We start from the raw sequence: 14,824 nt of genomic DNA on the forward strand, positions 1-14,824 counted from the left end.
AGGAGCCCTCTTTACCTGGAATGGCGTCTGGCTGTTGTAGTTCTTCAGTTCCTTGTTTCCGCCCCGAAACAGGAGCACGCGCGCGCAGCTGTCCTGAAATCCAAGAGAAGAAGCCGCTGTGACGCCGTGGCGGGGACCAGGTCCCCCAGCCCCGCTCACACAGCGGGGTCCAGGCTCCCACTGCTGGGGTGCAGGTGACACCAGTGTGCCCCACACAGGGCGAGGCCTGGCTGCCTTCAGGGCTCACTGTGACCAAGCCGCTCCCCCGGAGGTGGCACTTACAGAACGTCTTGTCAACCTAACAGACGAAACGCCCACTCTCCCGCAGGAGCGTAAAGGGGGGGCCAGGACACCCTCACCCAGGCCACCGCAGGGCCAAGGCCGAGGGCCGGGGGGCTCCCAGCAGGGAGGGCAGCCTCCCGCCAAAGGGCAGTTGACGCCCCGAGTGTGTGTGTTCTGTCTGTTTTGGTGCTGGGGACTGAAGTCGGGAGCACTGCCACCGAGCTACGTCCCCAGGCCTCTCGATCTTGACACAGGGCCTTGCTAAGTTTCTGAGGGTCTCGAAAGCTGCCCAGGTTGGCCTGGAACTCATGATCCTCCTGCCTCAGCCTCCTGGCCTCTGGGACCACGGGAATGTCTGCTGCGCCCCAGCTTCACTGGCACCTTAAAAGCTGAGAGTCCAGTAGGAACGCAGAGGCAGTGTGTGGGGCACGGGCGGCAGCACCGACTGCCCGGGAGGGAGGGTCAGGGCGAGAGCCGCAGGACGTCCTCCGCAGGACATTCATGTGTTTTCATGTTGGCAGGAGCCGTGTGAGTTTTCACAGTGAGAAGGAATCCACCCTATTTACTTGGGCCTGGGGCTGATGAGATGAGAACTTCCTGCCGACTCTCCAGAAGTTTCTTTGGAAGTTCCCAGTGAGGACTATGGGGACAAACACTACGAATAAAAAGGCCGATGGCAGAGAATCAAAGAACAGGCACTGGCTATGGACAGGGTCACGTTCTCCTGTGATTTTGCCATTGTCCAAACGTGACAGAATCCACTTACACCAGCGAAGAGGCCTCACCCGGCCCCAGGCCACGTGATCTTACGGAATCCCCACTGCATGTGGCCATCGCTGACCGGAAGGCCACTGTGCCTACATGACAGAATACTCTGCCTAGCAAATGCCATTGGCTATTTAGAGTAAGTTTGGCTCTGGGCGAGCATGGAAATGACGGACGTAGGTGGACAGTGGGCAGCACACACCAGGGCAGGCAGCCCACTGCAGAGCTGGGCACTTTCCTCCTGAGCCGGGGCCCGTGCCCAGCACAGCCGAGCTGCACTGGGAATGTCAGGAACCCCCCTTCACCTGCGCTCAGGGACGGGGTCGGGAAGGATCACCTGGACCTGACACTCCACATGCTCTCTCCATGAAGGGATGCTTGAAACAGCCAGCCAGGCCACCACCCAGGGAGCTACAGGACACGGCGGGTCGCAGGACCCTGGCCCCAGACCAGGAGGGGAGCCTGCAGTGGGGACCTGCAGGGGCCGGGGTGGGACAGTGCACAGGCCCTGGGACCTGCAGGACAGCAGCTCTGACAGAGCCCCAAATCCAGAGCAGACAGCAGGCACATGACTGCCCAGGCCCCGAGGGCCAGAGGGTCAGAGCACAGCTCACTGCGCAGGGCTCTTGCTGGGGGCAGTGTCCTGAGGTGACGGTGGCGGTGGGCGGAGAAGGGCGGAGCTCACTGCACTGGGCGCCTTACCTGGGGACTGAGCAGCTTGTGACTCACATCTCAATAAACACACTTAGGAGAATGAGATAGAGCGGGGTGAGCCCGGGCCGCAGCCTGCCCTCTGCCCTCTGAGGCCAGGCAGGTCAAGGGTAGGAGGACCAGGTTCCTGGAGCCAGGAGGGGCTGCCACCCAGGACCCCATGGTCTGACAGTGAGGAGGAAATGGGGATGGAGCCGTGGAGCCTGAGGCAGAAGGGCCGGCCACCATCATGCAGAGAACTGGCTGTCCTTCGGGGCCAGTGTCCTGTGCACCCAGCTGCACCCAGGCTGCCCCGGGTGAAAGGTCACACGCTGCATCAAGTCCCGCTGAGGCCACGCTGGGCAGAGGGGCTCCGTCCAGGGAACCACCTTGCTGGGCAGGAGGAAGGGAGCCTGGACTGGGGAGCAGACTGCCCCAGCCGCGGGAAGGACGGGGGTGGGGGGACAGATGGAACCCACCACACGCTGTCCCCAAGGCACCTCTGCAGCCCAGCTCTACTGAGAAGAAAAGCACAGAGGGAGCCCTGTCCCTGGGGCGGTGGCTCTCAGTGGGAAACATCTGGCCATGTCCAGAGACATCTCACTGCCCCAGGGTACTCGTGTGCTAAGCGGGCTGAGGCCAAGGAGGCTGGGAGGCCCTGCGATTCCTAGGTCAGCCCCAGAGGCCACCCGGAGGGGCACAGACCTGCCGAGATGGCTCCAGGGCTACTAGGGGGTCTTGCTCATGGGCACCACTGTCTCCAGGGCCTGGGAAGGACACCCCCCAAACAAGCCTCAGGCCACAGCGGGTCAGGACCCATGAGGGCCGTGGGTCCAGGCTGGGCCAGTCTCTTCCTGAACACACCTGGGACTCTGGGACCACCTAGCGAGGTCTGTGGAGGCACCCGGTGCTCTTTGGGATGGGCGCAAGGGACGGGAGGACGGAGGTGGTGCTCAGTGGATGGCTCACCCAGGCGGGCAGGGAGTCCCCCACATGTGCGTGTGTCCCCTCCCTACCCAGCCCTGGACCAAGCAGGTCCTCCTGGGGGATGTGGCAGGTGGGGTCATCACTGCTAGGGCTGGGCTGGTGGAGATCTTGGAGGGCCACCTATTCCAGAAGGTGCAAAGGGCACAGACAGGCTGCCCACGGTCACCCCAGGGAGGATCCGCCTCACGGGAGGGTGCAGCATGGATGCCAAGAGCTGTCACCAGGAAGCTGAGCTGGGTGGGGACAGGTGTGGCAAGGTATGTGGGTGGCACCCTGCCCCCATCAAGAGAGGGGGGTCTGACGGACCACCTGGGGAGACAGGAGTGGGAACCTGCAGCCAGGGGTGTGGGGACCGGCTGGGCACAGTGAGTGTGGCCCGCAGGGCGGGAGGAAGGGCGTTTCCCTAAGCAAAGGTCTGGAGGAGAGGGACACCAGAAGGGCACCACCGAGGACAGGGCTGACGGCACCTCCAGGCCCGTCGGGGGCTCCTGTCTCCCGCCCTGGGCGTCTTCAGCCGAGCGTCCACACAGGACAACTTGCTGCCCGGCTGAGCAGCTGCTTCGGGTAGGCAATCCCTGAGGGCGGGCCTGCAGGACCAGGGCACTGGAGAGAGGCAGCGTGTAAACAGGACGCTGATGTCACCAGTGTGGGGCTGGACCGGTCCCTAGTCCAGCCTGCCTCTGAAGACCACCCCAGAGCAAGGGACAGGGTAGCTGGGGCAGCACCCCTCCAGGCCATGGGGCACCAGCACGTCTGCGGGCCTCCCTGGGGGCCCTACTTGGCCCAGTCAGTGGGTGTGGGGAAGGACCTCCCGGGGAGGCCGCCAGCTGGGCGCTTCACCGCATCCTAACCGAGCTGCCTTTGGAACAAGCCGGGGTCTCCCACCTGTACAAAGGAATGGGCAGCTGAGGGGTCCCAGAGCTCGGGGGCCTCGGGAGGCTTGTGCACACCTTCCACTCCACAGGACCCAGAGTGCTTGCCCGTGGATGCAGAGGCAGAGCTGGCCAGGGCCTAGGGGCCATCGGCAAGGGTATGGAGATCCAAACAGGAAAACCCCACTGCTCCCACCGTGGCCCTCACGAAGCTCAAGACACCTGCTCTGGAGAGGCACGTGTGTGCATGTGTGCACATATATGTGTGTGCGTGCATGTGTGTGCACATGTGTGCACGCATGTATATGCGCATACATGTGTGCATGTGTGTGCATGGTGTGCGTGCATGTGTGCGCATATGTGCGCATGGGTGCATGTGCGTGTGTGCATGTGCGTGTGTGCATGTATGCATGTATGTATGTGTGTGCGTGTGCGTGTGTGCATGTGTGCGTATGTGTGTGTGTGTGCGCGCGCACGTGTGTGTGCGTGCACGCGCGTGTCTTCTAGACAAACTGGCCTGGCCTGGTAACCTCTGATGTCTGGCCCTCCCTCTGGCCCTTTGTTATCCAGCCCAGGAAAGCAAACACCAGCTCTTGCCTTCCCCTGGAGCCCTTAGAAAGCCGGCGCGAGGCTGAGGGAGTCCACACATTAGAAACAATTTGCTGCTTACAATCAAAGCCCTAATTAGTTGATTGCATAAGAGAAGAGAGAATATTCTGATCACAGTGTGTTTTATTAGACGCGTGGAGCTGAGGCCCGCGTAAAATTGATAAAGTACACGTATCATCCCACACACCTGAGTGCTGTTAGACTTCAGGAGGAGAGGCTTGTTGAGGCCAAGAGCAGGAGCACCATCACCACCATCATCACCACCACCATCATCACCACCACCATCACCACCACTACCACCATCATCATCACCATCACCACCATCACCACCATCATCACCACCACCATCATCACCACCACCATCATCACCACCACCATCACCACCACTACCACCATCATCATCACCATCACCACCATCACCACCATCATCACCACCACCATCATCACCACCACCATCATCACCACCACCATCATCACCACCACCATCATCACCACCACCATCACCACCACTACCACCATCATCACTATCACCACCACCATCACTATCACCACCATCATCACCACCACCATCACCACCATTACCATCATCACCACCACCATCATCACCACCATCATCACCACCATCACCACTGTCACCATCACTACCATCACCACCATCACCACCACCATCACCACCATCACCATCACCACCACCATCACCACCACTACCACCATCATCACTATCACCACCACCATCACTATCACCACCATCATCACCACCACCATCACCACCATTACCATCATCACCACCACCATCATCACCACCATCATCACCACCATCACCATCACTACCATCACCACCACCATCACCACCATCACCATCAGTATCATCACCACAATCTCCACTACCACCACTATCACCACCATCATCACCATCACTACCACCATCATCATCACCATCACCATCACTACCACCATCATCATCACCATCACCCTCACCACCATCACCACCATCACCACCATCATCACCATCACCACCATCGTCACTATCACCACCATCGTCACTATCACCACCATCATCACCACCATCACCACCACCATCATCATCACCATCACCACCATCACCACCATCATCATCACCACCACCATCACCACCATCACCATCAGAATCATCACCACAATCTCCACTACCACCACTATCACCACCATCATCACCACCACCATCACCATCACTACCACCATCACCATCACCATCACCACCAACACCACCATCACCACCACCATCACCATCAGAATCATCACCACAATCTCCACTACCACCACTATCACCACCATCATCACCACCATCACCACCACCATCACCACCATCACCATCAGAATCATCACCACAATCTCCACTACCACCACTACCACCACCATCATCACTATCACTACCACCACCATCACCACCATCATCACTATCACCACCATCGTCACTATCACCACCATCATCACCACCATCACCACCACCATCATCATCACCATCACCACCATCACCACCATCACCACCACCATCATCACTATCACCACCATCATCACTATCACCACCAAAATCACCACCACCACCACCACCACCATCACCATCCTCACCATCTCCATTCCTCACTCTCCCCACCACTACCACCCTCATTTCCAGCACTTTCACCACCACCATTACCCTCACTGTCGCCATTGCCAGGTCGTCCAATACCACTATGACAGCTGCAATTTACTGAGCATGTGCTACATGCCAGGTACAGCATATTTGCTTCCACTGTGTCTTCCCAGCATCCCTGTGAGTTAGATGGTCGCCCCCACATCACAGATGAGGAAACGCAGAACCCAAGAGAGACAGTGGGTTGCTGGCAGCAGACAGCCAGGTCGTGGCTCAGACCTGGGGACCCTGACTACCAGGCCTGGTGGGTTGTGGCTCCCCTTCACCAAGGCCCCTTCTGAAGTCCTTGCCCTGTGTCCTTGTCTTGACCACAGCAGGTCGGCCCTCCCAGGGACAGTCAATGTGTCCTGATGGCCCCCTTTCTAGTTAACGTCACTGTCTGCCCCTGAGCTCGGCACACACACAGGTGACATGTGCACCAAAGAGAGGAGGTGCTTGGCAAGGTGGTACTGTGGGGGACAGAGTGCCAGGTCAGAACCAGGCCGTGCACACCAGAGGCCTGCCCGCCAGACAGAGGCCGGGCTGCTCTCCCAGAGCCCTCCGTGAGAGCCTGGGGGTGCGCGGCCCCTCTTGGAGCCCACTGAGAAGTGGCTGGAGGAGCTCCTTTCCTGTCACCAAGACCCACCAGGGAGCTGGGGGAGCCCCCGGGGGGCTGCAGAGCACCCTGCTGTCCCAGGGAGGGTGTGGGACTCCAGAGACGACCCCAGGACCCTCCTGACATTCCAACTGGCAGCGTCCAGGCTGTGGGGCCAACAGGCCCAGTGCCTGTGAGTGGACCAGGCTCCCCTGGAGCAGGTGCAGGTTAGCGGTCAGAGCTCAGCATGCCACCTTCGGCACTCCCCGGAAGCTGGAGCTTGGCAGCGGCCGGCTCCCCTGGTGATCCCAGGCCCAGGGAGAAGACAGCTCTCCCCACCCGGGCAGAGGCCCCAGGCCTGCTGGGCAGAGGCCAGAGAGCCCCTGCCGGGCATGTGGCTAACCCAGGTGGGCGGAGGGCAGGTGGGGCCTTCCACTTTAAGGCTCTGCAAACCACAGGCCGAGCGCCTCTGCCCTGGGGCGCAGCCACCCTGCCTAGAACATGCTGCAGCAGTCCCAGAGCCGCAGCCTGCAGCAGGCTTCACGCGGCTCAAAGCCCAAGTGCTCACTCACTGGCCGGCAGAGTCCACTGACCCATCCCGACTGAAGGCAGGGGGGCGTTGCTTGGGACAGCCGCGGCCCCTCCTGAGTGGTGGGGACGAGCTCAGGGCGTGTGGACCAGCCACGTGAAGAGCTAAGACTCTTCCCCTCTGAATGTTTTGACCTTTTCCAATAAAAACTCCCATCGTCATTTTCAAAGACCAACTTGTTTGCAATTATTTCAAGTGACAGAAAAAATAATTTCCTTTTTTTTTTCCAATGGTAAAATATGCTTGAAATACACGGGAGGAAATTAAGGGATGTTTCCCGTCTCAGGCAGTAATTACTAAGCAGATGCTGTGCAGATGTGCTAGCAGCTACAGCCAGGCAAGCACCCAGGCTCACACAGCCTCCCAAGCGCCACTCGGACCAGCCGCGCTGCATACAAATCCCACAGCCAGCCTCCTGTGCGAGCCCGCAGCTCTGCAGGACGCTCCTCCCACCCAGCTGCCCTGCTGCCCAGCCCGTCCAGCCGCTCCTCTCCCGTGCTAAGCCCAGAGAAGAATGAGGCAGCCCATGCCCCTGAGGCGGGGCTCAAGGTGGAGAGGGAACAGGGGGGGCTGCTTGTCCCACGCGGCACACGTCACTCTGCTGGGTCCCACCAGGGCTCTCAAGGGAAGACATGGCTGGGTGGGGATATCCCAACTGGGTATCGCAGGATGCATGGGAGTTTCCCAGCAAAGAATCCAGGAAGGTTTAAGAGCGGGAAGCAAATGGGACTTGGAGGTGGCTAGAGGTGCCTGGGTTGAGGAGCAGCCACCAAGGGGCTGGGGGTGGACGTGGGAGTGGCTAAAGGTTGAGATGTCACCTGAAGTCACCGTGAGCCTGGGATCACAGCTGCAGACTGGGAAGAGGATGCTGAGGACTGACAGGGTGCCCAGGCCTCCAGCACAGCCCCTGCACTGGGACCCCTGCTCCTCCAGGAAGACCCACCCACCTCCACTGCTGGGCTGCATGGCGTGGGGTCCATTCTCACCACCCTGGGACCTGGGACCTGATGCTCCTTGAAACCAGGGAAGGAAAAAGAAGAGAAAGCCTTGGTAGGGACGGCGCAGGTGGACCCCACCGTGGGCACAGGGCACTGCAGCCCATAGGTGTCCACCCTGGTCCTCCTCACTACTGACTGCACACGGGGCAGCAGCCCTCCTGAGCCCCCTCAGCTGCCCCCCAGCCAGGGTTCCCTCAGGGGGGCCCAGGAGGAGCTGCTCTCCCCAGGGCAGGGCCATCGCCCCAACTCTGCCGACACGTGCTGCCCTGGAGCACTCAGTGACCGTGACGCGGGAGCTGTGTGTGGCCACCGGGTCGCACCAGGACAGAGGGCAGAGTCCTCCATGGCTGCACGCCCATGTCCCCTGCAGCACCACGCACCACAGAAAAGGTGCAAGCAGCCCGAGTCCGTCAGCTGAAGAACAGGCACACAAACCTGCCCTCCCTCCATGGAGCAAACCACGCAGCCTCGAGACACGTCACTGACGCCTGCTGCACCAGGGACAGAGCTGGGGGACATGATGGTGAGTGTACGGAACCCTCACAGGGGGACGGCTGCTGCAGGACTCCAGGCTGTGAGGCCCCTGGAGCTGGCAGACCCACAGAGACCCGAGGAGGGTGGGGCTGGGGGCGGAGTCAGTGCTGGATGGGTGGAGCTTCAGGCTGGGGAGGCGAGGCAGCCCTGGAGGTGGAGGTGCTGACGGCCACCTAGCAGGGTGAGTGTGTCCAGCGTTCCTGGACTGGGCACTGGACGTGGTCAGGATGGGGATGTAAAGGGCTTCACAACAGTAGGAAGAAAGCCAAGGTCACAGAGTCTGGGACTGAGCAGCTTGCACCCTGGGTGTGTGGGACAAGAGAACCTGGGGTTCTGCACACCTTGGGGACCATGAGCAGCATGGGTGTGTCACTGCAGTGGACAGGCTGAGTCCTCGGCCTGGGCCTGGGACCCCGATGTGACCTGGGCCTCTGGACCCACTTGCCGGGCTCTGCTTCCTCTTTTCAAAGGGGCAGGACGTGGTGGCCACCGAAGCAGCGGGTGGGGTCGCCCGAGTGCTCCACCAGGCCTGGCCCCACCCCTCGCCCCGTCTGGGAGGAGGGCCGAGCGTCCACTGACCTGGTTGTAGAGGGCGCAGATGTGCAGGGCTGTGTTCCCCGAGGCGTTCTGGGCACCCATGTCCGCGCCGTAGAAAAGCAGGTGCTCCAGCTGCTGCACGTGTCCATACCTGCAGGCCTGCGACAGGGGCCGCGCTGAGACCAGGGCCACGCCCGCCCTGTGTCCCCAGCCCGGCCACACGCCCACACCGCGAAGTCCCCTCCAGCCTGGCCCTGTGCCCACACCACACCCTGCCGCTCGCCCAAGTCTGTGGGACCCCACATGTGGTGGTGAGCACACGGGGCACAGCCCACCAGCCTCTGAGTGAGGCTCGTGGTGGCTCCAGCCTCTGACTGCTGACAGAAGGAGGAGTGTGTGACTGGTTGGGGACGCATGCTCTGCTGTTGCACAGAGGGCTCCAGAAGAGGGCCTCCCTTCCCTGCAGATCAGGGGATCCTGGTGGGCAGCTCTGTGAACTGCCCCCCGGGTGCTCAGCCCCCTGGTGACCCCCTCCCCCCTCCCCATGCTGTGTCCAGGGGAGGGCAGCACCTGCCCCTCCTGTTGCTTTACAGATAGCCCAGGCCCGAGGCAGGCAGCAGGAGCCAGGGCGGGCTGTCCCTTGGCATGATCTGCCCGTCTCCAAGCCCTCCCGGGCCAGCCAGTGTGATTTATGAACCACCAGGGCTCTGGGACCCGCAGATGTGGACCGAAGCCACAAACCTTGCACTAATCAGGGCTTTTTCTCTGGAGTCTACAAATGTGTTCGTTTGTAGAACGGGAACAACATTCCCTCAGGGAATCCTTTGGGTCACAGGAAGCTGGGCACCCCATCAGGCTCGGTCCCTCCCTTCCAGCCTAGGTTCTGAGCCAGTGCTTCCTGATCAGAGGGAAGTGGGCAGCCGTGCAGAGGGCAGGTGGCCCCCAATGGTGACAGCCTCAAGCTCCCAAGAGCACAGACTGAGCTCTCCCCAGCTGTAAGTGCTGGTCACTGAGACAGAGGGAGTGAACGTCACCTCTGCGGAGTCTACAAGAAAGAGCCCCAGCTGGACAGATCGTGGTGGAGGACGGTGATAGGGCAGACACTGGACTATTCACTGGGTGAGCTTCCAGGTAGAACCCTGGAGACGCCCACCTCGAACACTGCGCCTCCCACGGCTGCCGTCCCCAACCTGCCTTGCAGACCCTGCAGCAGGCAGCACCGGCCCCAGCCCCTAACAGTGCCTGAGTCCTCCTGCAGTCCCCCGACACACAGTCCAGGAGGACCCAGTCCCCACTGTTTCGGTGGAGGGACAGGCATGAGGCCATCTCCAGGTCCTATCATGGCTCAGGGGCCCAGAAACCTGAGGACCCGTGACATCCCCAGATGGGGACATCTGCAGGACAGAAGTTCGTTCCTTTATTCAGAACAGCCCAGCAACACCCCTGGGAAGTGCGGGGGGCGGAGACCAGAGGGAGAGGCAGGAAGCCCACAGCGACTGCCGCGGCCCCTCTGAGCCACACTGACCCCGCAGGGCCCAGGACACCACCAGACCTGGTCTTCTCCTTGAGCCACTGAGCTGGGAAGTCTGCTCTGCACATGGGGGAACCTCTGACGAATCAGCTCCCCCAGAGGACGGGGAGCCGCGCCCCTGGCATATTGGGATCGCCCTGCAGCCGAGGGGATGGGAACCACACCGTCAGCTCGCCAACAGCCACTCCAGGCTCGCGACTCCCTGTCCCTGGTTAACCTGTTTCTATGAGGTCTGAAGCTACCTCTGTGGGAGCCTGTCACCTCTTCTCAACAAGGGCCAAGACGTGGCCACGCTAGGAGATGACAGGCTGAGCCCCTGGGGCCAGCATCCTGGGACCTGTCCCTGGCTTCGTCTTATTCCGTGCTCATGTTTTTGCAACCAACAAAACCAGAAAGCACAGGACAGCGCAAGGGTCATCTCCAGCCAAAAGGCCACCTCTGCCAGCCGCTCCCTTCCCTCTCCAACCCCAGTGGCTGAGGGAGAGGCCACTGGCCAGGGTGCGCAAGCCGGGAGCCAGGCGAACGAGGGCCCAGGGCTGAGCCACAAGACAGAGAGGCGGGCAGTGGGGCGGGTTTCTCTCTGTCAAAGACGGGGAACAAATATGGCGCCATGATGTTGGCTCCAAATGGTGTCAGTGTGAACGCATGGCCCTGGACACCGGAGAAATGAAAATGGAAGTGAGTACAGCTGGCCCTGGGTTTCCTCAGGTCCACGTCCATGGACGCAGCCAAATGCAGACTGAAGATGTCCAGGAAGTGATGGCCTCTGCCCTGAGCTTGTCACCGTCCGCTGGCAGAGCAGCAGAGCTAGGTACAGAGCGTTTGCACTGTGGGAGGCGTGATCACTGCGGGAGGTGTGGTCACTGTGGGAGGAATGGTCACTGCGGGAGGCATGGTCACTGTGGGAGGTGTGGTCACTGTGAAGTATGGTCACCGTGGCAGGCGTGGTCACTGTGGGAGGTGTGGTCACTTCGGGAGGCATGGTCACTGTGAAGTATGGTCACCGTGGGAGGCGTGGTCACTGTGGAAGGTGTGGTCACTGTGTGAAGTATAGTCACTGTGGGAGGCGTGGTCACTGTGTGAAGTATGGTCACTGTGGGAGGCGTGGTCACTGTGGGAGGCGTGGTCACTGTGGGAGGAATGGTCACTGTGTGAAGTATGTTCACTGTGTAAGGTGTGGTCACTGTGGGAGGAATGGTCACTGTGTGAAGTATGTTCACTGTGGGAGGCGTGGTCACTGTGGAGGCGTGGTCACTGTGGGAGGTGTGGTCACCGTGGGAGGCGTGGTCACTGTGTAAGGTGTGGTCACTGTGGGAGAAATGGTCACTGTGTGAAGTATGTTCACTGTGGGAGGGGTGGTCACTGTGGGAGGTGTGGTCACTGTGGGAGGTGTGGTCACTGTGGGAGGCATGGTCACTGTGGGAGGAATGGTCACTGTGTGAAGTATGTTCACTGTGGGAGGTGTGGTCACCGTGGAGGCGTGGTCACCGTGGAGGCGTGGTCACTGTGGGAGGTGTGGTACATGATCTGGAGCCGGCTTAAACCACACGGAGGATGCAGCTGGTTACATCCTGTACTACGCCGCTTTATATGGGGGGCCTGAGCCTGTGGATGTGGGTGTCCCGAGGTGCCCAGGGACGACTGTGTGCACGTGCCCAGCCTCTAACTCCAGCTGTGGATCAGACGCAGCCCAGTAGCAATGGGCACACCCAACCCGGAGCCTGGTCTCCACGCGGAGGGTGAAAAGAACCGGGGATCCTGGTGGAAACGGGAGGTGGCCGGGCTGGGGAGGAGGGGACCGAGAGGAGTCCAGAGCACCTCAGTCAGAAAGAAGCGCAGCGCTCAGAGGACAAAGGGCACGTCCTGGAAGTGCCAGGAACACTTGTCCAGCAGGAGAGGGGGTCCAGGGAAGTGGACCTGGCAATGAAGATCCCCGTGGACCTATTAGCTAAAATGGGGCAGCAAGATGCTGGAAACCTGGCAGACGTCACCCAGTCACAGGGATGTCACTAGGAATAGGAAGTGGCCGTTAAGTGCCACTAGGCAGGACATAAGGCCAAGAGCATGGCTTAATCCTGGAACACTCCTACCAAACTGCACCCTGGCATCCTTGGGGGGACCCACGTGAGCCCACATTGAAAGATGTCCCCAAACCTCCACCCTGAACTCTGCCAGGGCCCAGGAGCAGGAGGAGGAGCAGGGGGGATGGAGCTCGCCAGGACAGGGCTCGGGCTCATGGGGCAGGGCCCTCTGGCTGCAAAGGACATCACTGGGACAACAGGCAACACGAAGGTGGCTGCAGGGGTCACCTGGAGTCCTCTGCTGTCCTCACGGCCCCTCCCCAGCCTGAACACAGACCCCTTCATGGTTTTAAAAGGAGGTGGACCTGGCTTAGGTGGCCTTTCTCAGCCTGTCTCCTAGGGGCCGTGTAGAAAACGCATGCCCAGGGCCTCCCCAGGGCCCTGCCCAGTTCCCCTGAGGGTCCCTAGGGCTCCAGGTTCCCTGGGCTATGCCTAGCAGGGACCTGCCACACCACCGGCCAGGGCCCCGTGAGCCACAAGGGCGCCCCTTCCCCTCAGTGCCCTACTGCCACCTGCTGGACGCCTGTGGTAGGCCAGGTCTCCACCTCAGCACCAGAGCAGGGCACTGCAGGGCACAGCACCCGCACCTGCAACCGGAGCATGGCACAGCCCAGGGCGCTGTGGGTGGGCAGCCAAGGTCTGGGTGCCTGGCTCAGGGCCCCCGAGGGGACTACCATCCAAACCATATGGGCTTCCTCACTGGCACCAGCTTTGTCCCCAAGCTGCCCCGAAGACATCCCAGCCAATCAGGACACAAGAGTCACCTTGTGTCAGCTCTGGGACAGGAAGTGGGCTGCCCATCAGCACAGACAGAGCCCCTGGCTGCTCCTGGCCCTCACCCCTGAGCTCCTCGGTGGACACAGGAGGCTGGGTCATCCTGCTGGGCAGGGAGGTGTCGGGAGCCAGCCAGCACCTGGGCTGTGGCACCAACCAGAAAGTGGCACTGATCCACGTGACAGGCTGAAGCCTGCGCCCAGCGCCTCAGGATGTGACCATGGGGACTGGCCTTTTAGGAGGTGGTTACAGAAAATGAGGCCACTGGGGTCCTCGGGAGAAGAGGTCAGAGCAGAGGACGACCCTGTGAGGACACAGGGAGCAGTGCCCAGACAGTCACCTCGGAACCTCAACTTGCTGGTCACCTCACCTGGACATTGTCCCTGTCTGGACCATGGCAGGCATATTGGTGCACCAGGAAAACCCCGCAGCAGGGGAGAAGACACCACCTGCGGGGCTCCCGCGGGCCCAGCCACCAGTCCCCGCAGCTGGCAGGCGCCCGCCGTGGGGCCGACAGCAGCGCTCACCCCGCTGACCTCAAGCTGCTGAGCACAGGAGCCCTCTGTGGGTCCAGGAGGAACAACAGGACCCGTCCCCTGGCTGTGGGGACTCAGGAGTCCAGCCCAGGGTGAGCTGTGGGGGGCGGGGGGTGTTGGAGCCCAAAATCATCTAATTTCTTTAAGGTCGAAATGTTAAAGTGAAGAATTACAAACGGCAAGAACCACAATAAGCCGGACTGATGCTACCTCCTTCCTGAACAGAGACCTGCAGCCAGGCCCGAGGGCAAAGGTGCTCAACACTCTGGATGGCTCCCTAGTGACAGTGGTCATGAAGGGTGTGGCAGTCCTCACCGAGCCCTGAACTAGCCAGTGCTTCCTGCAAACCCTCTCTTGTACCCATCTCAAGAACTCTGTCAATCACACTGAGCCGTTCTAGGGGTCAGCAAACAAGCTCAGAGAGGGCAAGTCACCTGTGCCCCAGACTGCGAAGAGCCAGCAAGGCCTGTGGACGCCCGGGAGGAACCTCCCCCCCCAAACAGACACAGCCGGTGGAGGGAGAGGATCTGCACACCAGGGCAGGCGAAGGGCCAGCCCCTTGGACAGGAGCTGCTCTCAGGCCCTGAGGCAGCTCTGTCTGTTGAGAAGCTGCCCTGCCCCTGTGAATGAATCCTACCGTGCCCAGCCCCAGAGCTGCCCGGGGTTCCTGGGTCCTGGATGCGCTTGGTCCCCTTCCTTAAGCTTCCCCGGGCTTTCCAAGATGCCCAGGGTGAGCAGCTACTTATTCTGTAAGTGGGGAAAAAATAGGGTGATCTGAATACTAAACCTTCAA

General features: G+C 60.8%; 1 protein-coding gene across 1 annotated transcript in view; it reads right to left on the reverse strand.

Annotated features, from left to right (window-relative positions):
• SHANK2 (SH3 and multiple ankyrin repeat domains 2) overlaps positions 1-14,824 on the reverse strand; it is a 415,901-nt gene that overhangs the window by 301,234 nt on the left and 99,843 nt on the right. The window contains exons 8-9 of the mRNA XM_081260598.1: positions 9,152-9,268; positions 16-93 (exon numbers count right to left, since the gene is read on the reverse strand). Of these exons, the coding sequence (XP_081116724.1) occupies positions 16-93; positions 9,152-9,268 (195 nt within the window). The remainder of the gene's footprint in view (positions 1-15; positions 94-9,151; positions 9,269-14,824) is intronic.

The sequence above is a fragment of the Spermophilus citellus genome, assembly GCF_964194105.1.
Source record: "Spermophilus citellus genome assembly, chromosome: 2".
In the NCBI taxonomy this organism is placed as follows: Eukaryota; Metazoa; Chordata; class Mammalia; order Rodentia; family Sciuridae; genus Spermophilus; species Spermophilus citellus.